Source organism: Brachycentrus maculatus, unplaced genomic scaffold (genome assembly GCF_059751285.1).
Source record: "Brachycentrus maculatus isolate JH-2025_06_01 unplaced genomic scaffold, ASM5975128v1 h1tg000059l, whole genome shotgun sequence".
Lineage (NCBI taxonomy): Eukaryota > Metazoa > Arthropoda > Insecta > Trichoptera > Brachycentridae > Brachycentrus > Brachycentrus maculatus.
In genome coordinates, this window is record NW_028280813.1 from 1,005,017 (window position 1) to 1,030,993 (window position 25,977).

The window sequence follows — 25,977 nt, forward strand, 5'->3', positions numbered from 1 at the left end:
ATATATATATATATATATATATATATATATATATATATATATATATATATATATATATATATATATATATATATATATATATATATATATATATATATATATATTATATATATATATATATATATATATATATATATATATATATATATATATATATATTCGAAGTGTTATGGTCAGCACGCTCGGCTACCGTTCTTGAGGTCCCGTGTTCGATTCCCAGGGGGGGTCAAATAAATATAACTGATTTTTTCACGCTTATATTTATTCAATATTATCCTGTACTGATACCGGAAGCGGAGGGCTGATGACCTTTCCTTCATGTGTTAACGAGCAAGATAACACTGCGTTTATATGGTGCAGTGCCCTATGCACCATTGGGGTGCGCGGATAAAAGTTTGAATTATATATTTAGCAATGATACCAACATTAAAATAACTACATCGTTTTTGTGACGTCATTCATTGCCAACTTACGAAAATTACGTTTTTTTCGAAAGCTAATTTTCCGAAAGAAAATGATGAATGAAAATATTGATTATATCGGGTGTTATAAACACTTCACGAGTCTAATACAATCCTTTATAGGTTGAGTATGTTAAATTAGATATTACTCCCGTCTGGCAAATATCCATTTTCCTATTAGTTTTTGACATCTCATCAAAGATGAAGAAGAATATGGAAGTCTGGGCATTTACGGGCTGACGACCGTCATAGGCTGGTTTAAGTGATCACTTTACACACGTGTAACATTCACCAATTCTACCCATTATTGACAACCACACTACTCAAATTCTTGGAAGTTCTATATATATGAACCAATTTAGAAACCTTGTTCATGAATCACTATTCAATCCATTTTCCTTATGATTTACTTCAAAGAGGTGTGCTAACTCATTCAGACTCATAGTTTTACTCGGTATTTGAATGAACAATCGTCAGATTGATCGATGTACGGCGTCCATTCGTGGAAAATACTCATATTTTCTTATCTTAAGTATCTGTAAAGATAAGATAAGATAGGCAACCCTTCGCCACCGGCGCGCAGCCGCCATTTTGAGTCCCAACGGCGTTGGAACAGGTCCGCTGCATTTTCAAAATTCAAAATTCCAAATTCTAACGATTCCTCTCGAATTCTGAACGCAGCCGCTACCGGAAACGCCAGAGTTTCAATTTAAATTCGAATTCGTCCCGTTCCGCGTTCCAAGTGACAGTTTTTCAAATTTCGGGCGTGGCTTTGCAGCGATGTTCCAGTGATTTTGGCACATTTCGACTTCCGCCGTTAGAATCGTAACAAGATGGCCGCCAGACGCGCAACCGTTTTCGTCCTGCTGGCGATTTTGGCGTGTTTTCAACACGCCGGAGCTCTAGATCCGTTATGTAAGTATTTGAAGATATTAGAAGAAGAAAATTGGTGTGTCTGAACTGTGAGAATGAGGGAAGAATGGTAAAATCAGTTATGAGGCGAATGTAGTTGGAAATAGGGACAGGGGAAGACCTAGGAATACTTGGCATGAACTTGAAATACTTGGGCGTGGACAAGTCAAGAGATGAGGCAGTAAAAGTAATTCATGAGGTGAATGTGGTTGGTAATTGAAGCAGGGGAAGACCGAGGAATGCTTGGCATGATCAAGTACTTGAGAGATTTGGGCGTGAACATGTCAAGAGAGAGGCTGTAAAAGTAATTTATGAGGTGAATGTGGTTGGTAATTGGAGCAGGGGTAGACCGAGGAATACTTAGGGCGATCAAGTACTTGAAATACTTGGGCGTGAACAAGTCAAGAGTTGAAAAATGGGCGGGTATGTGTGAGGAGATGCATGAATGTGGAAAGGGTGAAGATGTGTGGAAGGAAGTCTATTCTTTCTGCCAATCCCGGTATTAGCTAGGCTTTTTTATGAATGGATGCAGACTGCAATGATAGAGACATTTTTCCTAGAATTTTAGTACATAAAGAATGCAAGGCTGAGATAAGCATTATAAAACTAAGGAAGGCGGCTTGGGATGGTTTGGGAAGGATGAGAGTAGACTGGATGCAGTCGGGATGCCATCTCTCAGTGCGGCAAGACCATGTATGGTAGATGTTCCAATGGTGATATAAGGAAAGGGTGCAAGGCTGAGATGGGCACTATCCAGCAAACTAAGGAAGGCGGCTTGGGATGGTTTGGGAAGGATGAGAGTAGACTGGATGCAGTCGGGATGCCATCTCTCAGTGCGGCAAGACCATGTATGGTAGATGTTCCAATGGTGATATAAGGAAAGGGTGCAAGGCTGAGATGAGCACCATCCAGCAAACTAAGGAAGGCGGCTTGGGATGGTTTGGGAAGGATGAGAGTAGACTGGATGCAGTCGGGATGCCATCTCTCAGTGCGGCAAGACCGTGTATGGTAGATGTTCCAATGGTGATATAAGGAAAGGGTGCAAGGCTGAGATGAGTACTATCCAGCAAACTAAGGAAGGCGGCTTGGGATGGTTTGGGAAGGATGAGAGTAGACTGGATGCAGTCGGGATGCCATCTCTCAGTGCGGCAAGACCGTGTATGGTAGATGTTCCAATGGTGATATAAGGAAAGGGTGCAAGGCTGAGATGAGTACTATCCAGCAAACTAAGGAGGGCGGCTTGGGATGGTTTAGGCGTGGGCCATGAGGTAATCTAGTTGTAAATAGCAGCAGAGGAAGACCGAGGAAAACTAGGCGTGGACAGGTCAAGAGTAGGAATGATTGGCGAGTATGTATAAGGAAGTAATATTGAAGTACATATCTGTTTTGATATGAAAAAATGCAAAACGTCTGAAACATTACTTCAAATATTTTGGGACTCTAACTGTCCACCTCCATAGTGCAGTGGTCAGCACGCCCAGCTACTGTTCTGTAAGTCCCGGGTTCGATTCCCATGGAGGGGTCAAATAAACACAAATAATTTTTCAAACTCTAATATAACCCCGGTACCTGAAGCGGAGGGCTGATCACCTTTCCTTCATGTGAAAACGATCAAGATAACACTCTGCGTTTATATGACGCAGTGCCCTATGCACCATTGGGGTGCGGATAAGGGTTTGAAGAAACTGTCCATCACATAATCCTTACTTTGCTTTCTTCTACCTTTCCCCTTCAACTCCTTACCTGATCCTATTTCAATATTGCTTCTACGTAATCAGCATGTTTATACAAGAAATTTAATAAATAAATACACAAGAATGACTGTATTGAACGAGACAATTTTCCTAGAATTTTAGTATATTAAAAATGCAAGGCTGAGATAAGCATTATCGATAAAACTAAGGAAGGTGTGTTGGGATGGTTTGGGCGTGTGGAACCAATGAGTGAGGAAAGAACTGTAAAACAAAGTTTATGAGGCGAATGCAGTAGGTAATAGAAGCAGAGAAAGACCGAGGAAAACTTGGCATGGTCGATATGTCAGATATTTTGAGTGTGCCCAAATACTTAAGATAATAATATAAGAGTTTCTGCTTTGTAAAAAGCTTCTTTTAATCTCACCAATAGATGTCTCTAGTGAAGTTCTAGTGATTCAAGAACAAGGTTTCTAAATTGGTTCATATATATAAATAGAACATCCAAGAATTTGAGTAGTGTGGTTGTCAATAATGGGTAGAATTGGTGAATGTTACACGTGTGTAAAGTGATCACTTAAACCAGCCTATGACGGTCGTCAGCCCCGTAAATGTCCAGACTTCCATACTCTTCTTCATCTTTGATGAGATGTCAAAAAATAATATGAATAATTACTCCTATAATTGAAGATAATCCAGATTTATGAACAATTATTTGGAGACACTCAATTATATATATATATATATATATATATATATATATATATATATATATATATATATATATATATATATATATATATATATATATATATATATATATATATATATATATATATATATATATATATATATATATATATATATATATATATATATATATATATATATATATATATATATATATATATATATATATATATATATATATATATATATATATATATATATATATATATATATATATATGTATATATATATATATATATATATATATATATATATATATATATATATATATATATATATATATATATATATATTTTTTTTATATATAAATTGTACTATATATTTATATATAAATTGTACTAGTATATAAATTGTATATAATATATTTATATATAAATTGTACTAGTAATTATAATTGTCCGCATCCGTATTGTTATGGTCAGCACGCTCGGCTACCGTACTGATGGTCCCGGGTTCGATTCCCAGGTGGGTCAAACAAATAAAAGTGATTTTTTCACTCTTATATTAAATCAATATCACCCTGGACTGGTACCTGAAGCGGAGGGCTGATCACCTTTCCTTCATGTGTTAAACGATCAAGATAACACTGCATTTATATGATGCAGTGCCCTATGCACCATTGGGGTGCGGATAAGGGTTTGAATGAATGAATGAATTATAATACACTGTGAAATGCAAAAGAATTGAAAATAATATTTAAAAAAAATGTATTTTTATTTGTCGTTGTTTTCCAGATAAAATATGCGCCAGTCCTGCCAACGTAGCGGCCTGCCAGGCGATGGAAGCCGGCGACTCTGTCTCGTGTGTTACCGTTTCCGATACGTAAGTCCACTTGGAAATATGACAGCAAGGGTGGCCAACCCGCGGCCCGCGAAGCAATTCACTCATTTTTTCCTTTAGTGTATACAAAACCACCAAAAGAACATTCCGTCGTGCGTAGTTCGTATCATATCCCGTATATGGGAGTATCTCACTATCCTGACAATTTCAAGCCCCATAATGGCGTCAAGTAGTAAAGACGTCGGCCTGAAGAAGAGAAGAGTAACAGAAGAACTGACAAGTTTTTAAGACAGATGGACTATAAACTATTTTTTCGTGGAATTTAAAACAAAGCCAACATGCCTGATATGCAATGATTCTGTTTCTAACTTGAAAAAGTATAACATTAAACGGCATTACGAGGCTAAACATGCAAATAAGTATGAAACAATGAAAATAAGTATGAAACAATGAAAATAAGTATGAAAAGTATCCTAGTAACCAGTAAATATGTGTATAGTATATATATATATATATATATATATATATATATATATATATATATATATATATATATATATATATATATATATATATATATAATATAAAATTAGAAAATAGGATTATATAATTATAAAACACTGACACATAGATTAATCACACACAAACTTTTATTTGCTGCTCCAGCTGGGGTCTTCCAACTTTTAGGAGCCATTCTTTTGTGTGCATTTTGAATTTATTTCCAACTGAACATAATATTTCTTGTGGGAGCATATTATAAAATCGAGGGCCTGTAAAATTTGAATGTCTTTAATTAAAAGCAATCAAGTTTCTGTGCTTCCAGCACAGAAACTTGATTGCAGAGTGAATGAGAGTGAAAGCAGAGTGAATGCTGTTGAAATGCGCTCCCTCAGACGAATGTGTGGAAAATCATTGTATGACAGAATTAAAAACGAAGATATAAGAAAGGAATGTAAGGCTGAACGAGGAATAATTGAAAAGATTAGAAAGAGCTCTTTGCGGTGGTATGGACATGTGGAGCGAATGGATAGCGAGAGAATGACTAAGAAAATATATGTGGCGAATGTGAGAGGGAAAACAGAACGTGGACGACCGAAAAAGACTTGGCACGATCAGATCAATCAGAACCTAAAATCTGGTGGTGTCAAAAGTCTGCGCAATCGGAGGGTATGTATGACTAGATGTATGGATGTGAAGGAGGCGAGGTGTATATGTCAGGACAGAAGAGTATGGTTCCATCCTTTTTGCCTACCCCTGTGGTGAAATGGTGTAAGGGTAGCAGTAGTAAGTAATTAGGAATTCTAGCTTGAATTTTTTTTACGTTTTGGTACGATTTTATGATTTCATATTGGTTTAACACAGGATTGATCACGTTTTGTCACCACTTTAATTAAAATTTCGATAGCACACAGTACACAGAACAGATTTGCATTCAAAGGGTTTTTTTTGTGCAATATTGGAAATGTAACTTTGTAATGAGGACCTTAACAAATAGTAAAAAGTCTCAAAGAACTGCCGCAAAAGCCTCGGGAACATATCACTCACTCCTTTCAAGAACGTCATAAATCAAACAACTTGATTTTCAGGAGAACGTTTTTAAAGTTTAAAAATATAACACAATGTATTAAGCCACTTATTGAACTTTTTACTGTGCAACAGATCTTTTTAGGAAAAACCTGAAGGTTTTTTCTCCATTTGAAAAATATTTAATATGTTTAAAAAAATAATTAAACAATACCTTTTCTTCAAAATGTGAAAACAACACTTTCTGCCCTGCAGCGGGTAAATATTAAGTTAAAAATATGCCTCTTTTGCTGGGATATAGTACATTTTCTGGGTATTCCGAAAACACGCACAACTGAAAATTGACGATTTTTGATTTATGACGTTCTTGAAAGGAGTGAGCGACATGTGATGTCATTAAAATTGATGTTCTTTTTTGCAGCGTGGATTGTTTATTGAAGATGGATAAGGGGGAAGCTGATTTCGTAGTCCTGACAGCTGAAGAGGCTCTCTTAGCTGCTGCAGCTCAGCCGGAACAATACAGCGTCGTGGCGAGCGTCAAGCATCAAGACAGGACATACAGTAAGTTCATCTCCTTCATCTGTATGATAATTGGTTTGCTTCTTTCATGGTCAGCCTCTATCCTCCACCCGTCTCTTCAACTCGGCGTATCCGCTACAGCGCATGTCGGAGATAATTTGGTCCATGTAGGTTAAAAAGAATCGTCCTCTGTACTTTGTGCCTTCACATATCGCTCACTCCTTTCAACAACGTCATATATCAAAAAACTTGATTTTTCAGGAGATCGTTTTAAAAGTTTAAAAATATGATATTAAAAATAAATATCAAGCCACTCATTGAACTTTTTATTGTGCAACAGATCTTTTTAGGTAACACCTGAATGTTTTTTCTCCATTTGAAAAATATTTAGTATATTTAAAAAAATACTTAATCAATACCTTTTCTTTAAAATGCAAAAACAACACTTTCTGCCCTGTAGCGGGTAAATATTAAGTTAAAAATATGCCGCTTTTGCTGGGATATAGTATATTTTCTGGGCATTCCGAAAACATGCACATCTGAAAATCTTCATCTATGTTGAGATGTCAAAAAATAATATGAAAGGTTAGTGATAATGTATTGATCAGCGTCCATCTTCATGGCTAATTCTGTTAATTTTTTCTGTTTTCAGTGAACTTCGCGTTTGAGTCTGTAGCCGTCGTAAAAGCAGGACACGCGGGAGGACTCAACGGCCTCTCCAAGGGAGGACTGTGTCATCCGGGATACGGGAAGAGCCGGGAGCAGATGTGGTCCGATAGAGTTCTGGAATACTTCGAAAAGAAGGTAAAGGTATTGGCATCACATTTGGAATGCTGCAATCTAGTTTGGGTGTGGAACTTCTACATATCGCTCACTCCTTTCAACAACGTCATTGTTTCGGCCAAAATCTGTGTATTTTTCAGAATAATTTATGTATTAAAATAGTATTAAAAAATGAACGCGAGAAGAACAAAGAGACGCAGTTCATCGACTTCTATTTAGTTTATAATTTTGTCCCCAACACATGTAGCTCCTTTAAAATCGTATATAAGGGGTGGCGGACAAAATTTTGTGTGCTCAGATTAAATAATATTCAAAACGTGTATACGCCGCACTCGCTCTGTTTTTATATTGGTGTCGCTTTGTTCTTCTCGCCTTAATAAGTTTGTAATTTTCGATATATTTGTGACCCTATGTTCTTATAACTTTGTGTTTTTTTAATAAATAAATTGTCTTCATTTGCGCGTTTCCGTCTTCCTAATCTAAAGTGTTCCAGTACCGTTAGCAGTAACAGTCATTAATCAAAAATCGACAATTTTCAGTTGTGCATGTTTTCGGAATGCTCAGAAAATTTACTATATCCCAGCAAAAGCGGCATATTTTTAACTTAATATTTACCCGCTACAGGGCAGAATGTGTTGTTTTTGCATTTTGAAGAAAAGGTATTGTTTAATAATTTTTTAATGTACTAAATATTTTCAAATGGAGAAAAAACCTTCAGGTTTTACCTAAAAAGATCTGTTGCACAGTAAAAAGTTCAATAAGTGGCTTGATATTTATTTTTGATACTTTTTTATTTTATTTATGGCGTTCTTGAAAGGAGTGAGCGAAGTGTGCCTCTCCCAGCCCATGATAGTCTGAGCATCCTTCTATGGCTCCATATTTAGAATGCTCCCATCTGGGCGAGTCCACAGTCGACTCAACTACCAATTGTTTACAACATTTTGAGTGTGTCCAAATACTTGTTCACAAAATCTGGATTATCTCCAATTACAGGAGTTATTTTCATATTATTGTTTGTCATCTCATCAAAGATGAAGAAGAACATGGAAGTCTGGGCATTTACGGGGCTTACGACCGTCATAGGCTGGTTTAAGTGATCACTTTACACACGTGTAACATTCACCAATTCTACCCATTATTGACAACCACACTACTGAAATTCTTGGAAGTTCTATATATATGAACCAATTTAGAAACCTTGTTCATGAATCACTAGAACTTCACTAGAGACATCTATTGTTCTTCTTCATCTTTGATGAGATGTCAAAAAATAATACCAATTTTTTGGTCTCGCTGGCAATCATTTACATTTTTTTTACGTTTGTACTATCGAGAGTAGATTATTGTAACGGTATATACACGGGTCTACCAAACAATAAAATGACTCGACTGCAATCAGTGTTAAACGCAGCAGCGAGACTAATTTTTGGAATTTCTAAATTCAGTCACATCACCCCACTACTTCGCAAACTCCACCGGTTACGCTTTCCCGAAAGGGTTCAGTATGAACTCTGCCTACTCATGTATAAATCAATACACAATATGGCTCCAGAGTATCTTAAGGAGCTGTGTATTCCAGATGAATTGGTTGATAGACGTCTCACGCTTCCATCGGCTACAACATCTGCAATGGGCAAAGTTATCTTACCAGCTCGCAACCAACGCACTAAATTTGGCGAGCGTGCCTTTGCTGTTGCAGGACCGACGGCGTGGAATGCTCTTCCACCAATGGTTAGAAACAGTGAGAGTGAGATGATCTTTAGAAAAAGACTAAAAACACATTTGTTTGCTAAATCATTTCCACCACAATATTTTCCCCAATTCATTCACCGTTAAGCGCCCTTGAGGTATATTTTTTACGAAAATGGCGCCATATAAGTTATCCAAATTTATTATTATTATTATTATTATTATCTCGAAAATTAATCCAATTTTCTTCATCTTTTAATTCAGATCGTGGCTGGATCTCAAAAGTGTTCGTCCAACTCTAAATCCGCTGCAGAAGACGAAGCGGCAGCTCTGGGAGAGTTCTTCAATGCTGCCTGCAGACCCGGACCCTGGCTGCTGGACCCTGAGGAAGACCGAAACTTGAGTAAGCGGTTCTCGACGCTATCAAGACCATTCCGTTGATATTTTATTTTTTATTTAATTTAATTTTTATTTTATTTGGGATTTTTACAGCCAAAACAATATATTATACAGCATTAATTAACAAAACTATGACCAATTAAAAAAAATATTCCGATAATGCTATTCTTATGAAAGTTATGTTGGTCGAAATGCGATCTCTCAGAAGAATGTGTGACAAAACGATGTATGATAGATGTGCGAATAGTGAAATAAGGAAGGAATGCAAAGCTGAGATAAGCATTATCGATAAAATTAAGAAAGGTGTGTTGAGATGGCTTGGACATGTGGAACGAATGATTGAGGATAGAACGGTAAAACAAATTTATGAGGCGAATGTGATAGTGGGAAAAGAAGCAGAGGAAGACCGAGAAAAACATGACAAGATCAGGTATGCCAAATACTTGAAAGTGGTCAGGTTAGGAGTCGTAATAATCGGCGGGTATGTATGAGGAGATGCATGAACGTGGAAGAGGCGAAGAATGTTTGCAAGGACGGAGTGGTGTGGCGCTCTATTCTCTCTGCCTACCCCTGCGGGGAAGCGGCGTGATGGTTAGTTAGTTTTTTTTTTTTGGTCAATGTTTGGTCATCAATTCAGTGGGTTGTTGGGAACGTGAGTGGATGATGATTTTCATTTTAATGGACTAATTTAATTTTGGTTTTAATATAGAAATGAAATATCCGAAGCTGTGCTCCCTATGTACCATGGATGCAAGTTCAAATTGCGATGCATACCAGTTCATCGAACCTCGCATATACCCAGGAGCTCAGACCAACTCTCATCTGCAAGCTATGACTTGCCTCAAGACTGGAAGAGGCTCAGTGGCTTATGTGGCATACAAGCACCTCGAGGAAGCATTCAAGGTAATTCTACACTGTTCTACCATTCAGGGAGTAGTCTGACCTCCATTCTGCGGGCAGTGCTCCCTTACACTCTGCACCCATTCCGACTGCAGGTACATCTACCGTACACTGTTCTACCATTCAGGGAGTAGTCTGACCTCCATTCTGCGGGCAGTGCTCCCTTACACTCTGCACCCATTCCGACTGCGGGTATATCTACCGTACACTGTTCTACCATTCAGGGAGTAGTCTGACCTCCATTCTGCGGGCAGTGCTCCCTTACACTCTGCACCCATTCCGACTGCAGGTACATCTACCGTACACTGTTCTACCATTCAGGGAGTAGTCTGACCTCCATTCTGCGGGCAGTGCTCCCTTACACTGTGCACCCATTCCGACTGCGGGTACATCTACCGTACACTGTTCTACCATTCAGGGAGTAGTCTGACCTCCATTCTGCGGGCAGTGCTCCCTTACACTGTGCACCCATTCCGACTGCGGGTACATCTACCGTACACTGTTCTACCATTCAGGGAGTAGTCTGACCTCCATTCTGCGGGCAGTGCTCCCTTACACTCTGCACCCATTCCGACTGCGGGTACATCTACCGTACACTGTTCTACCATTCGGGGAGTAGTCTGACCTCCATTCTGCGGGCAGTGCTCCCTTACACTCTGCACCCATTCCGACTGCGGGTACATCTACCGTACACTGTTCTACCATTCAGGGAGTAGTCTGACCTCCATTCTGCGGGCAGTGCTCCCTTACACTGTGCACCCATTCCGACTGCGGGTACATCTACCGTACACTGTTCTACCATTCAGGGAGTAGTCTGACCTCCATTCTGCGGGCAGTGCTCCCTTACACTCTGCACCCATTCCGACTGCGGGTACATCTACCGTACACTGTTCTACCATTCAGGGAGTAGTCTGACCTCCATTCTGCGGGCAGTGCTCCCTTACACTCTGCACCCATTCCGACTGCAGGTATACTGAACTAACTTTTGGTTTTTTGACCTAGAATAACGCGACTGAGATATACGACTATGCCTTGCTGTGTGAAAATGGTACAACGATTCCGTTCACCGGTAATGCTCCCCCCTCCAGCGCGCCCTGCGCGTGGGTACGCCAGCCGTGGGCCGCAGTCATTGCAAGAAAGTAAGTCACCGTGTGTTATTTATGCTTAATTTTGACATTTTATTTATTCCACTCTAACAACTGCGCGCTACAACTGTGTGGTATCAATATATTGATACGTAGCATCAATACATAAATATCTCCTATGTGAACAAACCCAGCACCGTAAACAAAAATTTGGAACATTTTGAGTGTGTCCAAATACTTGTTCACAAAATCTGGATTATATCCAGGATATATTACAGGAGTTATTTTCATATTATTTTTTAACATCGCATCAAAGATGAAGAAGAATATGGAAGTCTGGGCATTTACGGGGCTGACGACCGTCATAGGCTGGTTTAAGTGATCACTTTACACACGTGTAACATTCACCAATTCTACCCATTATTGATAACCACACTACTCAAGTTCTATATATATGAACCAATTTAGAAACCTTGTTCTTGAATCACTAGAACTTCACTAGAGACATCTATTGGTGAGATGTAAAGAAGCTTTTTATTAAGTAGAATTTGAGTAGTGTGGTTGTCAATAATGGGTAGAATTGGCGAATGTTACACGTGTGTAAAGTGATCACTTAAACCAGCCTATGACGGTCGTCAGCCCCGTAAATGCCCAGACTTCCATATTCTTCTTCATCTTTGATGAGAAGTTAAAAAAAAAAAAAATTGGACGCACTTAAAGTATCAGGGATATGTAACTTTAAAAAAATTAAATTTATGGTTCACAAACAATGAAAAACATATTACAAGAAATGGAATATAGTGCAATACAAATTATACTAACGGGAAAGGTTTAAAGTTAACCTTTTCCACTCTGACCATTTTTTCTCATAACTGATCAGCTACTCCGATCAAAAAAATGTGATGTTTTTCAACCATTAAAATAAATATTTTGGTTCCCTAATTTTGGGACACCCTGTCTGGCAATTCGTATGACCATGTTAATTAAGATTAACTGTATTTATCTGAAATATTTGTTGGTAGAATATACTCGGGTGACAGAAAAATCAGTGATTAGAGTTATACCTGCGCCGGGCCAGACATTGTGGCCCACGGAGCTGCCTACTAGAATCATACGGGCCAGAATGTCTGGCCTACAGAGTGGTTAGAGTTAATACTTGTTTGCCTTTTAGTTCGATCGCAGCACCTCTACTGGCTAATTTGAGAACTTGGATGCCCAATGGCCGTGTCAACATAAAGGGTGCCTGGGTCGAGAACTTAGACGCCATTATGTTCTCAGACATTTCCGACATCTTGGTCTACCAGACGTCTCCGAAGCCTCTCACCGAATACGTCACAGCAGGTACACAAAGACACTTATTTATTTATTGAACGGCTAAAGCCTTTAACATAATACATACAGAGTAAGTAGTCATAAAACATAAAATAATAATAAAATAACAAATAGTAAGCACTGGTCAATACACGTCTCCTTCACACACCATCAGCGAGCAGCGAGAGAGATTGAAACACAGCGTTTACATTTATCCATTATAACATGGAGAAGAAATGCTGAGAAAGTACACACTTCAAGGTGGATAACAATATATTAAATAAATCTATACTTTCTTTTAGTCCGCCTCCGTAGTGTAATGGTCAGCACGCTCGGCTACCGTTCTGGAGGTCCCGGGTTCGATTCCCAAGGGGGGTAAAATAAATATAAGTGATTTTTTCACTGTAATATTTATTCAATATTACCAGGGCTGGTACCGGAAGCGGAGGGCTGATCACCTTTCTTTCATGTGTAAACGATCAAAATAACACTGCGTTAATATGACACAGTGCCCTATGCACCATTGGGGTGCGGATAAGGGCTTTATATATAATACTTTCTAAAGCATTGGCTAACGCGTGAAGCTGCGGAATGGGAGAGAACATGGCACGGTTTGCATTTTGTACTAATACTGCCAATACAGATTTTTGCCTAGTTCCTCTTGGACGCACGCTAAGCTTTATTTAATTTAGGAGATCAGGGCTGGTAAGGATTTTATATAACAGGACCAGATCAGTAATTACCCTTCTATCACTAAGGTTTTATCAATTTTAGCCTCTTCATTGTGCAATTATAATCTAACAGTTAGATTCTAGCTCAACAATGGGTATATGTATTTAGTTGTAAAATGAATGTATCTAAGGAACTTGTGTTGTACTCTCTGTACGCTGTCAGCGTGTATAGCGTAATGAGGAGACCAGACTGTGGAGCCGTGTTCCAACTGACTTCTGATTAGGTCAACGTACAGGGACTTCAATGCATCAATAGATTTAAAATCCCTTGTTGCCCCAATCACAAAACCAAGATTTTAGATGCTTTGTTTACCATTTCCCTGATAATATAATAATAATACTAATAATAAAAATAATAAAACCCTTATCCGCATCCCAATGGTGCATAGGGCACTGCGTCATATAAACACAGTGTTATCTTGATCAAACGACCTTGTAAACACACATGAAGGAAAGGTGATCAGCCCTCCGCTTCAGGTACCAGTCCAGGGTAATATTGAATAAATATTACAGTGAAAAAATCACTCATTTTTATTTTACTCCCCCTGGGAATCGAACCCGGGACCTCCAGAACAGTAGTCGAGCGTGCTGACTATTACACTACGGAGACGGACATTTATCCAAGATTAGTATTATTATGGACTGTCTGGCATAATAATACTAATCTTGGATAATTGGCATAGCGCCATTTTCGTAAAATACTATCGCAAGGGCGCTTATACAGATATAGATTAAAATATCAAAATCTTCTTCTTCTTTTTGTAGACCCTAGAGATCTGTTTGTGCCTCCGCATCTCGCTCTTGAGATGTCGACTCCCACCTGTCTTTCCATCTTTTCAGAGGTCTGCCTGGGGGTCTGCGTCCTTCAGGGATACGTGGAAGTCTGTCGTCTGACATTCTGTTTACATGATCATTCCAGTATCGCCTTCGTTGTCGTCCCCACCTCACGATATCCTCCATCTTACACATGCTCCGGATGTCGGTATTCCTTACTCGGTCTCGCAATGTGTTTCCGGTTATGGATCGGAGAGTCTTCATCTCGGAAGTTCCAAGTGGAGATTTTGTTCTGGAAGTATCTGCTCTTGCCTCAATCCCACAAGTGGCTATTGGTCCGACACATGTTTTGTATATTTTCATTTTACTTTCTATTCTCTTGTGTTTGTTTCCTCCACACCGAGTTTCTGAGGCATCCGTATATAACTGCAGACTTGTTTTCTCACCATATAAATCACCGTAGCTACTAATGTCATTTATAAAAATAAAACCCTTATCCGCACCCCAATGGTGCACAGGGCACTGTGTCATATAAACGCATTGTTATCTTGATCGTTTGCACATGAAGGAAAGGTGATCAGCCCTCCGCTTCAGGTACCAGTCCATGGTAATATTGAATAAATATTACAGTGAAAAAATCACTTGTATTTATTTTACCCCCCTTGGGAATCGAACCCGGGACCTCCAGAACGGTAGCCGAGCGTGCTGACCATTACACTACGAAGGCGGACGAAATGTCAACTCCAAGATAATTGAATTTCATCACCTGTTCAACGATTTTGTTGTTTACATAATATGAAAATGATAATGAAAAACGTCGTCAATCGGAGTCTGAAGAGGGGAAAGTGAAGCCGCCGTATTATTGCGCCTTCTTCTCGGTCTTCTTGGGCTGGAGCATGGCCAAGATGTTGGGCAGGATGCCTCTCTGAGTGATGGTAGCGCTGGAGAGCAACTTGTTGAGCTCCCGTCATTGTGGATAGTCAACTGCAGATGGCGGGGGGTGATGCTGGTCTTCTTGTTGTCTCTGCTCTGTCTATATCACTCATCGTCTTTGTAGACTGTTGAGGTCAGCTCTCCTCGTCCTCAGGCTGTAGGTCCTTCTATCCTAGACAACGTCACCTAGGCCATGCCCAGTTTCTCCAGGGTATGCTTGGCTACAATAGTTTAGAGACTAGAAGGAATGTGTATTTGATTACGCATTTTTATCGATTGTTGCGCGGTATGATCGATAATCCTGAAATTATCCGGAGCATTGGTCTGTATGTTCCCGATAGTTACCTAAGACAGCGTCGGCATAGATTGTTTCACATTCCTATACACAGGACCAACCTGCCGATGGTTATGCCTGTAGGAAGAGCTACCGCTATGTTGAACAATATCACATTGGATATTGATCTGTTCCATGTGTCCGAAGGAGTTTTCCGAAGCGGGATTCTTCTACACCTTTAAGTCTTATTGCTTACTTTTATTATAATATATACGCCTTGAATATTGTTTGTAATGTACATATTATTTTTTTATTAAATAAATTGAATTGAATTGAATTGAATTGAATGCCTTGGGATCATGCTATTTTTCTGCAGCATCCACGAATTCTTTGGTCTTCCTCTTTCTTTGGCCTTTAGAGGAAGATCCACGGTGATCATGCTTATGAAAGCACTAACATAACATGAGTTATCAATCACAAAATAACACTGCGTGGGTAAGACATAGTGCCGTTTGTACCAATGGGTGGGGGCAAGGGTAAGAAGAAAAATTGACATGATTTTTAATAATTTCTTCAAGAACTTCATTCATACGTCGGACTACCCGTGGGAGAAACCTCGATGACCCTCCTTGTAAAACAATCACCTTTACAAAAAGATTCATTTGCGACAATGCGATGCAGAGCCCTATGCACCATTGGGTGCGAATAAGAGTTAGAAGAATTGACATTATTCTTAACCAATTCTTTGAGAAGTTCATTCATGCGTCGGACTCCCCGTCGGACAAACCTAGATGACCTCCCCTTTAAGCGAATCATATCAATAAATGAATGTTCCAGGTCGCCCGCTGCCTGCGAGCGACAGCACGGCGTGCCGCAAGGCGTCGCGCTGGTGCGTGGTGAGCGCGGAGGAGGGCCGCAAGTGCGAGTGGGTGCGCCGCGCCGCGCTCTCGGCGGGGCTCACGCCCGAGCTGGCCTGCGTGGCGGGCTCGTCGCACCTCGACTGCCTCAAGCAGGTCAAGGACAAGCGCGCCGACTTCGTAGGCATAGACACCAACCTGGGCTACCTGGCGCGCAGGTAACCTGACCTTAGTACTCTCAATATTATTCCCGTATGTATGTTCCCGATAGTTACCTAAGACAGCGTCGACATAGATTGTTTCCCATTCCTATACACAGGACCAACCTGCCGATGGTTATGCCTGTAGGAAGAGCCACCACTATGTTGAACAATATCACATTGGATATTGACCTGTTCCATGTGTCCGAAGGAGTTTTCCGAAGCGGGATTCTTCTACACCTTTAAGTCTTCTTGCTTACTTTTAATATATACGCCCTGAATTATGTATATATTATTTTTTTGTTGTTGAATAAATTGAATTGAATTTAATTTATTATTAGATTAAAACCAATATTTTTAGCTTTTCCACTTTTTTATTTGACCAGCGACCGGGTTTCGTCGTTACCGACATCATCAGACTGGTCTGATGATGTCGGTAACGACGAAACCCGGTCGCTGGTCAAATAAAAAAGTAGAAAAGCTAAAAATATTGGTTTTAATCTAATAATAAATTAAAAATGCAATTCCATCACCAAGTGTCAGTGGATAATATAAATCTATTAAAAAGAATTGAATTTAATTGAATTGAATTAACCTGTTAACCGGGTGGTCCGCTGTCCAATTCCGCAACTTGTAACGGGCGCGAATACTGATTCACTCCAAGTCTTAAATTCATGTCGAGACATGTATGGATGACTAATAACTTTTTTGTTCCAAAAATATACGTCCATATATATAATATAATAAACATATATTTCAAGGACGTATTCATATGTCCTTCCCGTACCCGATATTGTTTACGTTTGACGTATTTATGCGACCCGCCCGGTTAACAGGTTAATAGAGTAAATAGTGTTGTGGTTGTGATGGCTAGTATTGTTTGCATGCTGTGGTAGTGTTTGTCCTGATGAAGAGACGGGTACGCTTCGAAACCGATACACGAAAAAACGATAGTCACTATCCCTGGTAATCCCTAGAGAGACCTATCCTTTAGGTCCCTATTCCTGACAGACCCTATCGCTGATACTCCCTATCTTGACACACCTCACCCGTGATAGTCACTACCTTTGACAGTTCAAATCCTTGATAGTCCCTATTTCTGACAGTTTCCATCTCTGCTAGTCCCTATCTCTGACAGTTTCTATCCCTGACAGTCCCTATTGCTGACAATCCCTATCAAATGGACGGGAATCAACTGGAAGAAGTCCTGGACTATCCGCCAGGGATAGAGATATCGGGAATAGGAAGTGCGAGGGGTAGAGGCTATGAATGCTCCCGCTGCATTCCCAGGTCCGCTATAGAAACTCTTGGTTTCCAATCAGACCCATGGAGATCTATATAGGGACTATTAGGTATAGGATCTGTCAGGAATAGGGACTGACTCCATAGAGCTCATCTGTGACTACTCTTGCAGATACTATGAGGTGAGCGCGGTGGTGTACACGCAGACGACTCGCGCTCTTACGTCGCGCGTGCTGGGACTGGTGAAGGAAGGCAAGGACGTGACGCGCTTCGAGAACTTGAGGGACAAGAACGCCTGCTTCCCGGAGTATGGCGGAATAGGTGAGATGATCATTCCCTAATGCTGTGTCCTATATAGGTCCCACACGTACTTAACCGGTTAACTGCCAAAAGCGTTTTAAGAAGCATAATTTTCTGTGAACGGAGCGCCAATCATACAAAAATTACGTTTTAAGACGCGCCGTCTTAAACGGGCTTTACTAAAAAAAATCAATTATTTAAAATGTACAAATAAAACGCATAGTGACATCTATTGAGAATATTTTTGCATACTTAGAATTGAAACAGAATTTGTTTTTACCACTTTAAACGTAAATTAAAGAGAGCTTTGTCGTCGGAACAACTGATGGCGCTCAGGGTTGTCCAATAATCCCCGAGTTGCCGTCACTGCCGAATCTGATGACAGTGATTTTAGTGTCGATTCTGATCATTTTTAATTTTTTAAATTTGCACTTCTCAATTTGAATTGGAACTTGATGAATAATGCTGTCCGCCTCCGTAGTGCGATGGTCAGCACGCTGAACTGCCGTACTGGAGGTCCTGGGTTCGATTTTCAGTGGGGGGGGGGGCAAATAAATATAAGTGATTTTTTTCAGTAAAATAATTATTAAATATTACCCTGGACTGGTACCTGAAGCGGAGGGCTGATCACCTTTCCTTCATGGGTACACGATCAAGATAAAACTGTGTTTATATGATGCAGTGCCCTATGCACCATGGGGTGCGGATAAGGGTTAGAGGAAGAAGAAGAATAATAATAAATAATACAATAAAATTAAGGATTATTCATCGTTTTCAGCCTGGGCAGCGTTCGTCCGCGCGGCCCGCGACCGGAAGGTGATTGACTCCAAGGAGTGCGACTATGCCAACGAGGTCGCCCTGTTCTTCGGGGGCGCCTGCGCTCCGGGGGCCAACGACCCAGCGCACTTCCCCTCCAAGGTGGTGGACCCCGCGCGCCTCTGCGACGGCTGCCGGGGCTTCACCCCCCGCGGGGGCAACGAGCAAGGCGTCGTCAGCGCCATCTTGGAAGACGGTAACAACACATTCTTCAAGATTGTTGTATGAGGGGAAAGAAGTAGCGAGAAGTAGGTATTATATTACAAGGCGGCGTGGAACGTAAACGCAGCGTAGGAAGAAGGCGTATATCCTGACTCCGCTGCAGCACTGGGGCGCTGCTCAGAGCGGCTGCAGACTGACACGATGATTGCCAACCTTCAGCGTGGAGTACTCGGGCCGTTGTATGAGGGGAGAGAAATAGCGAGTAATAGGTATTATATTACAAGGCGGCGTGGAACGTAAACGCAGCGTAGGAAGAAGGCGTATATCCTGACTCCGCTGCAGCACTGGGGCGCTGCTCAGAGCGGCTGCAGACTGACACGATGATTGCCAACCTTCAGCGTGGAGTACTCGGGCCGTTGTATGAGGGGAGAGAAATAGCAAGTAATAGGTATTATATTACAAGGCGGCGTGGAAGGTAAACGCAGCGTAGGAAGAAGGCGTATATCCTGGCTCGGCAACTCCGCGTATATCCTGGCTCCGCTGCAGCACTGGGGCGCTGCTCAGAGCGGCTGCAGACTGACACGATGATTGCCAACCTTCAGCGTGGAGTACTCGGGCCGTTGTATGAGGGGAGAGAAATAGCAAGTAATAGGTATTATATTACAAGGCGGCGTGGAAGGTAAACGCAGCGTAGGAAGAAGGCGTATATCCTGGCTCGGCAACTCCGCGTATATCCTGGCTCCGCTGCAGCACTGGGGCGCTGCTCAGAGCGGCTGCAGACTGACACGATGATTGCCAACCGTGGAGTACTCGGGCCGTTGTATGAGGGGAGAGAAATAGCGAGTAATAGGTATTATATTACAAGGCGGCGTGGAAGGTAAACGCAGCGTAGGAAGAAGGCGTATATCCTGGCTCGGCAACTCCGCGTATATCCTGGCTCCGCTGCAGGGACACGATGATTGCCAACTGTATTTTAACATACTTTTCCTTGTCTATCATTCTAGAATGTCCAGCAGACCCATCCAACCAGTATTATGGAACTACCGGAGCTCTCCGATGTCTGGCACAGTTTGATTCTCATGCTGCCTTCCTCGAAGGACAATATCTTAAAGGTATGTAGACTGGACTTCTTCTCCTTCAGACTGGACTTCATCTGCTCCTGGGAGGTGGAAGTCCAGCTGTCTCTCCATCGTTTAGGTGGTCTTCCTGGGGGCCTGTTACCTCTTCTGTCTGCTGCTTTCCTCATCACTTGACCCGAACTTGCTGTTCCTACACTGGACTTTTACAACATTTTGAGTGTGTCCAAATACAAATCAACTACAAATCTGGATTATCTCCAATTATTTTTTTTTTATATTTCAAGACATAGACGAAGAAGAATAATAACAAATAAATGTTATTTTAATAATAATAAATTAAAAGTACATATCGCTCACTCCTTTCAAGAACGTCATATCTTGATTTTTCAGGAGAACGTTTTTAAAGTTTAAAAATATAATACAATGTATTAAAAATAAATATCAAGCCACTTATTGAACTTTTTACTGTGCAACAGATATTTTTAGGTCAAACCTGAAGGTTTTTTCTCCATTTGAAAAATATTTAATATATGTAAAAAAAAAAGTAAACAATGCCTTTTCTTCAAAATGCAAAAACAACATTTTCTGCCCTGTAGCGGGTGAATATTAAGTTAAAAATATGCCGCTTTTGCTGAGATATAGTACATTTTCTGGGCATTCCGAAAACATGCACAACTGAAAATTGACAATTTTTTATTTATGACGTTCTTGAAAGGAGTGAGCGATTTGTAATAAATAAATGATATTTTCTAGCGTTTCTCAAGTATGTGATTATAATCCATGATTTGGGCACACTTAAAATATTATGAATGAAACTTTTATCGATCAATCGTCCTGTCAACTCACCGACCCGCAATTTACAGTCGTTATTGTCTCTTTTTAGAAAAGGCGCTAGCTCTCAATCTGAATCCTAACGACTTCCGGGTGTTGTGCAGGAACAACTCTCTGGCCGTCAACCCGGGCTTCGATGTGGACGAGAACTGCGCTCTGTCCGTGACTATAGATGGAGAAGTGGTAGCTCGGAGGTATTCCATATTCATTCATCTATACTTCTTCTGACCCAATGGCGCAAAGGGCACTGCGCCTCATCCACACAGTGTTAATTGGTGATGCCCTTAGAGACAAAACAAAGATTTTTTTTTCACTCGTAATAAACCATTTAACCCTTACTGATGAAATGTGGAATCCCATTGGACATTTTTTCCTCTTAGGTCCCGGATGTTATTCCACATTTTTTTCATCATTAGTATTATTTATTTAAAATGCAAGCTTACATTTTTGTCACTCGTATCTATTACAACAGTATGTGGAACAGAGTACAAATCATTTTTTTTCCAATTGGATTGTAACTGTCTACCTAGATTTTTCTTTTTTAATTTTGGGCGACCAGAAACTAACCCTTAGTGAGTTTCATTTGAAAATACACGACTAGTTTATATATATATATATATATATATATATATATATATATATATATATATATATATATATAATAATAATATATATATATAATAATAAAACCCTTATCCGCACCCCAATGGTGCATAGGGCACTGCGTCATATAACGCAGTGTTATCTTGATCGTTTACACATGAAGGAAAGGTGATCAGCCCTCCGCTTCAGGTACCAGTCCAGGGTAATATTGAATAAATATTACAGTGAAAAAATCACTTATATTTATTTGACCCCCCCTGGGAATCGAGCCCGGGACCTCCAGAACGGCAGCCGAGCGTGCTGACCATTACACTACGGAGGCGGACAAATATAAATATATATATATATATATATATATATATATATATATATATATATATATATATATATATATATATATATATATATATATATATATATCGGCTACCGTTCTGGAGGTCCCGGGTTCGATTCCCAAGGGGGGTAAAATAAATATAAGTGATTTTTTCACTGTCATATTTATTCAATATTACCCTGGACTGGTACCTGAAGCGGAGGGCTGATCACCTTTCCTTCATGTGTAAACCATCAAGATAACACTGCGTTTATATGACGCAGTGCCCTATGCACCATTGGGGTGCGGATAAGGGTTTTATTATTATTATTTAATATATATATATATATATATATATATATATATATATATATATACATATATATTTTTTTCACTCTTATATTTATTCATTATTACCCTGGACTGGTGCCTGAAGCAGAGAGCTGATCACCTTTCCTTCATCGATCAAGATAACACTGCGTTTATATGATGCAGTGCCCTATGCACCATTGGGTGCGGATAAGCGTTAGAGAGAATAGAAAAAGTCATTGCAACGTACTGTTATCATAGATACTTAATCAAAGCATAGAAAAAAGTCATGCAACGTACTATTTTTATAAATTTTTATCCTATTTACCCCTAGGGACTATGCCGACATGCTGAGCCTTCAGCTGCTCATCCAGGAGCTGGACACCTGGTTCGGCTACAACGCCGGAACCGTCTCCCTCATCAACTTCCAGATCTTCTCTCCGTTCAACGGGACCAAGGATCTACTCTTCAAGGTATGGAGACCATTTCCTAGATCCATCTAGACTAGCAGTCGTCACACTTTTCTGGTCAAGGGCCACATGGGACAATGTGAGGTATCACTGCGGGCCGCACACTTATGAATTGGGTATTATGTACGATAGCCGACTGTTACACGCTAGCTTCCAGCTCGAAGCTCCTATACATACTCCTAGCTAACCCCTACCCCTACCTAGGCATTTACAGGGCTTATGACCTGTCATTGGCTGGTTTAAGTGGCCACTTGATGCTATTCCCTGAAATCAATTTAAAATATTCTTTGTCTCTATCGAGATTTTAATTACTTAAAATATTGTAAAAATAAAGTTAGTCGCAGTGCTAAAACAGTCAAAGATAATCTCTGCCTTAACCTTTTAAACGTGTTAATTTTGTTCCTAAGAGACGCTCGTGCGCGGCTGTATTTCGCCGTTTTTTAAATGATTACTTTTATCATGTATTTAGTTATGAAACGATTTATTTTCCTAAACAAAAACGTTCAATGGGATTCATTGTGCCTTTTTGGTACTCTATAATACACGTGTGTCACATTATTCTTGAAATATATCGTAATATAAACAAATTAGATCGTAACATAAATAAATCAAAGCACGCATCGTGTGTCACTCTTACCCACTGGCGATGCGTAGCGTCGAGAGTGAGACAGATATAGGGCATGATTATGGCGCGGACTAATTACCGACCGCAAGAAAAATCAGGGATCTGTTGTTTTATTTATCCTTGTGATGTTACAAATTATTAGTCAGATATTTCAACAGATGTCATAAGGCCGAGGATTGACGTATTATTTTATCCAAAGTTCCACACCATGAAAAAATCCCTCCAAGTTGAACTGAGGTTGGAAACTTGGAGCAAAGTGAAAACACAAACGCTTATGTCAGCCGCGTATGGGGCATGTCTTGTTAAAACACATACGCTTATGCGAGCTGCGTGGATCCGGTTAACTCAAAACAAATATTAATATCGGGTCATGTCAATTGAATATGTAATTTGGAGTAACATCCGCAATTATCCGAATCATTTTTTATATCGAATTCGGATACGGATATTTTTTATTTATTTCGGATATCCGAAAGATTTGGATATGGATAAAGATATCTGTATCGTCCCTGATAAAAAAAAGAAAGAAAAAACAGTTAATTATTCAAGATTTTTATTAGAACTACAAACATATTTTTTATGTAATTTTTATACGTAGTTTATAAAATTATATTTAATCTATCAAAATATCAGCCGCAGGCCGCATGCGGCCCGCGGGCCGCAGTTTGACGACCAAGGATCTAGACTAACACCACTTGCGACTTCCGACTCAACCAGATAAAAACTATCCAATACTTTCTTGTATTACATGTGCATGTTTTATGAATGCCCAGAAAATGTACTTTATCCCAGCAAAAGCGGCATATTTTTAACTTAATATTTACCCGTATTGTTTTTGCATTTTGAAAGAAAGGTATTGTTTAATTATTTTTTTAATTATACTAAATATTTTTCAAATAGAGAAAAAATATTCAGGTTTTACCTTAACACGTAGTCGGCGGGACACGGCATTTGCCGTTTTTCGCGAACTGTCGGTCAACTGCGGGACACGGCAAATGCCGTTTTTGTCGACTGTCGGTTATCGGCGGGAAACGGCAATATACGGGTTTGTTATCAGCGTGAAATAAAACGCGTTGAAGGGTAATCTGCTACCCGGGTGCTAGGCGACAGTCTGCTGACGTTATTTGAGATGCCTTGTCCGGATTGGCTAGTGTGTCGCTTGTAAAGGCATCGCCAGAAATCAAGAGTTTTTATGCGATCTCAATCTCCAGTTTAGTTTGAGTCATTTCACGTATTAAACTATTTTTTATGAAAGCGGTATGCCGCTCGCACTGTTTTGTTTACTGTTTGGTATTTTATTATTTGAATATATTAGCATTGTATAGGGAATGGCTTTTGTTTGGAGTGTTTTGTTGTATGGGTGTGAAACCTGGACCATCCAAAAGTACGAAAAAGACCGGCTTGAAGCATTTGAGATGTGGGTTTGGAGGAAGATGACCAAGACATCATGGGTCGTAAGGAAGTCCAACGAAAAGGTGTTGCAGGACGTAAAAGAAAGAAGAGAGCTTATAAATCATATTTTGAAGAGGAAGGCCAAGCTAATAGGGCACTCAATTAGACATAGCACCTTTCTTAGCAACATCTTCGAAGGAAGAATCTTGGGAAAACGAACAAGAGGCCGCCCAAGAACTTCATACTTCCAGGATTTGAAGCGGCTCATGGACGTCTCCTGCTATTCGCAGCTCAAGAGGATGGCGACTGACAGAGACAAGTGGCTGACACAACAAGGCGCTGCCTTTAGAAGATGATGATGAGGGAATGATACCTCGGAGGGGAATACTATTTTTAGAGTTTACAATGCTTCTAACATTGTGAAATACGGAATACTTAATTAAAAATTATGATTATAATTTATTTTTGATGATCAAATCTTATAAATGATTTCTTTGAAAATTTCAATCGAAAATATTATTTGGTTTAGAAATTGTCAATTTTAAGAAAGCGATATATTTTTGCGCTAATCGCGAAAAACGTCCGCTATAGGCTAGAGTCTATTGTTCAAAGCGCCCGCCTACAGTGTGTTAAAAGATCTGTTGCACAGTAAAAAGTTCAATAAGTGGCTTGATGTTTATTTTTAATACATTTTATTCTATTTTTAAACATTAAAAACGATCTCCTGAAAATCAAGTTTTTTTGATATATGACGTTGTTGAAAGGAGTGAGCGATATATGCAATGGTCTCAGAACTGTCATCAATCACAATATTGTTAGTGTGTCAAAATCCTTGTTCATATTTTGATCTGTTTCAGGATTCTACTATCGGGGTGGCCACCAAGTCGTCGGAGAATGAATACGTCAAGAACTACATAGAACTGCACAAGCACACAGACTCCTGTTCAGGATCCAGCAGCATCAAACCATTAGTGCCAGCGTTGGCTACCGTTTTCATGTTTATTATTGCAAAAGCTCTGTCGTTCTAGTGTTCAGTAGCCAGCACAGTGTATCATGCCAAACTTTCCTCGGTCTTCCTCTGCTTCCATTTCCAACTAAGTTCTCTCCATACTCATCCGTTCCACATGCCCGCACGGTTATAATACACATCTCTTAAGGCCTTACTCGCAAACACAGAAGTCAGTCAGCGTCCGGCAACGCTAGGAGCCGCACGTCTTTACACGCCCATTTTTATAAAGAATATATCGTAGTCGTACAGGAGA

At 39.8% G+C, this 25,977-nt stretch overlaps 1 protein-coding gene across 1 annotated transcript; it reads left to right on the forward strand.

Annotated features, from left to right (window-relative positions):
- Positions 1–1,154: 1,154 nt before the first annotated feature.
- On the forward strand, positions 1,155–25,873 carry LOC148311716 (transferrin-like). The gene is made up of 15 exons (XM_088256214.1): positions 1,155–1,376; positions 4,549–4,636; positions 6,540–6,679; positions 7,290–7,441; positions 9,374–9,512; positions 10,218–10,411; positions 11,411–11,547; positions 12,665–12,834; positions 16,354–16,591; positions 17,988–18,136; positions 18,894–19,127; positions 20,098–20,205; positions 21,056–21,197; positions 22,563–22,701; positions 25,573–25,873. The coding sequence occupies exons 1-15, from the start codon at positions 1,295–1,297 to the stop codon at positions 25,741–25,743; spliced, it is 2,283 nt and encodes a 760-aa protein (XP_088112340.1). The 5' UTR covers positions 1,155–1,294; the 3' UTR covers positions 25,744–25,873.
- Positions 25,874–25,977: the final 104 nt, after the last annotated feature.

Excerpts from the sequence above, each read along its gene's own strand:
- LOC148311716 (XM_088256214.1), top strand. The coding sequence starts at position 1,295 with ATGGCCGCCAGACGCGCAACCGTTTTCGTCCTGCTGGCGATTTTGGCG. Across the intron at positions 10,412-11,410 it reads ACCTCGAGGAAGCATTCAAG|AATAACGCGACTGAGATATA; the intron begins GTAATTCTACAC and ends TTTTTGACCTAG. Across the intron at positions 12,835-16,353 it reads CACCGAATACGTCACAGCAG|GTCGCCCGCTGCCTGCGAGC; the intron begins GTACACAAAGAC and ends TGAATGTTCCAG.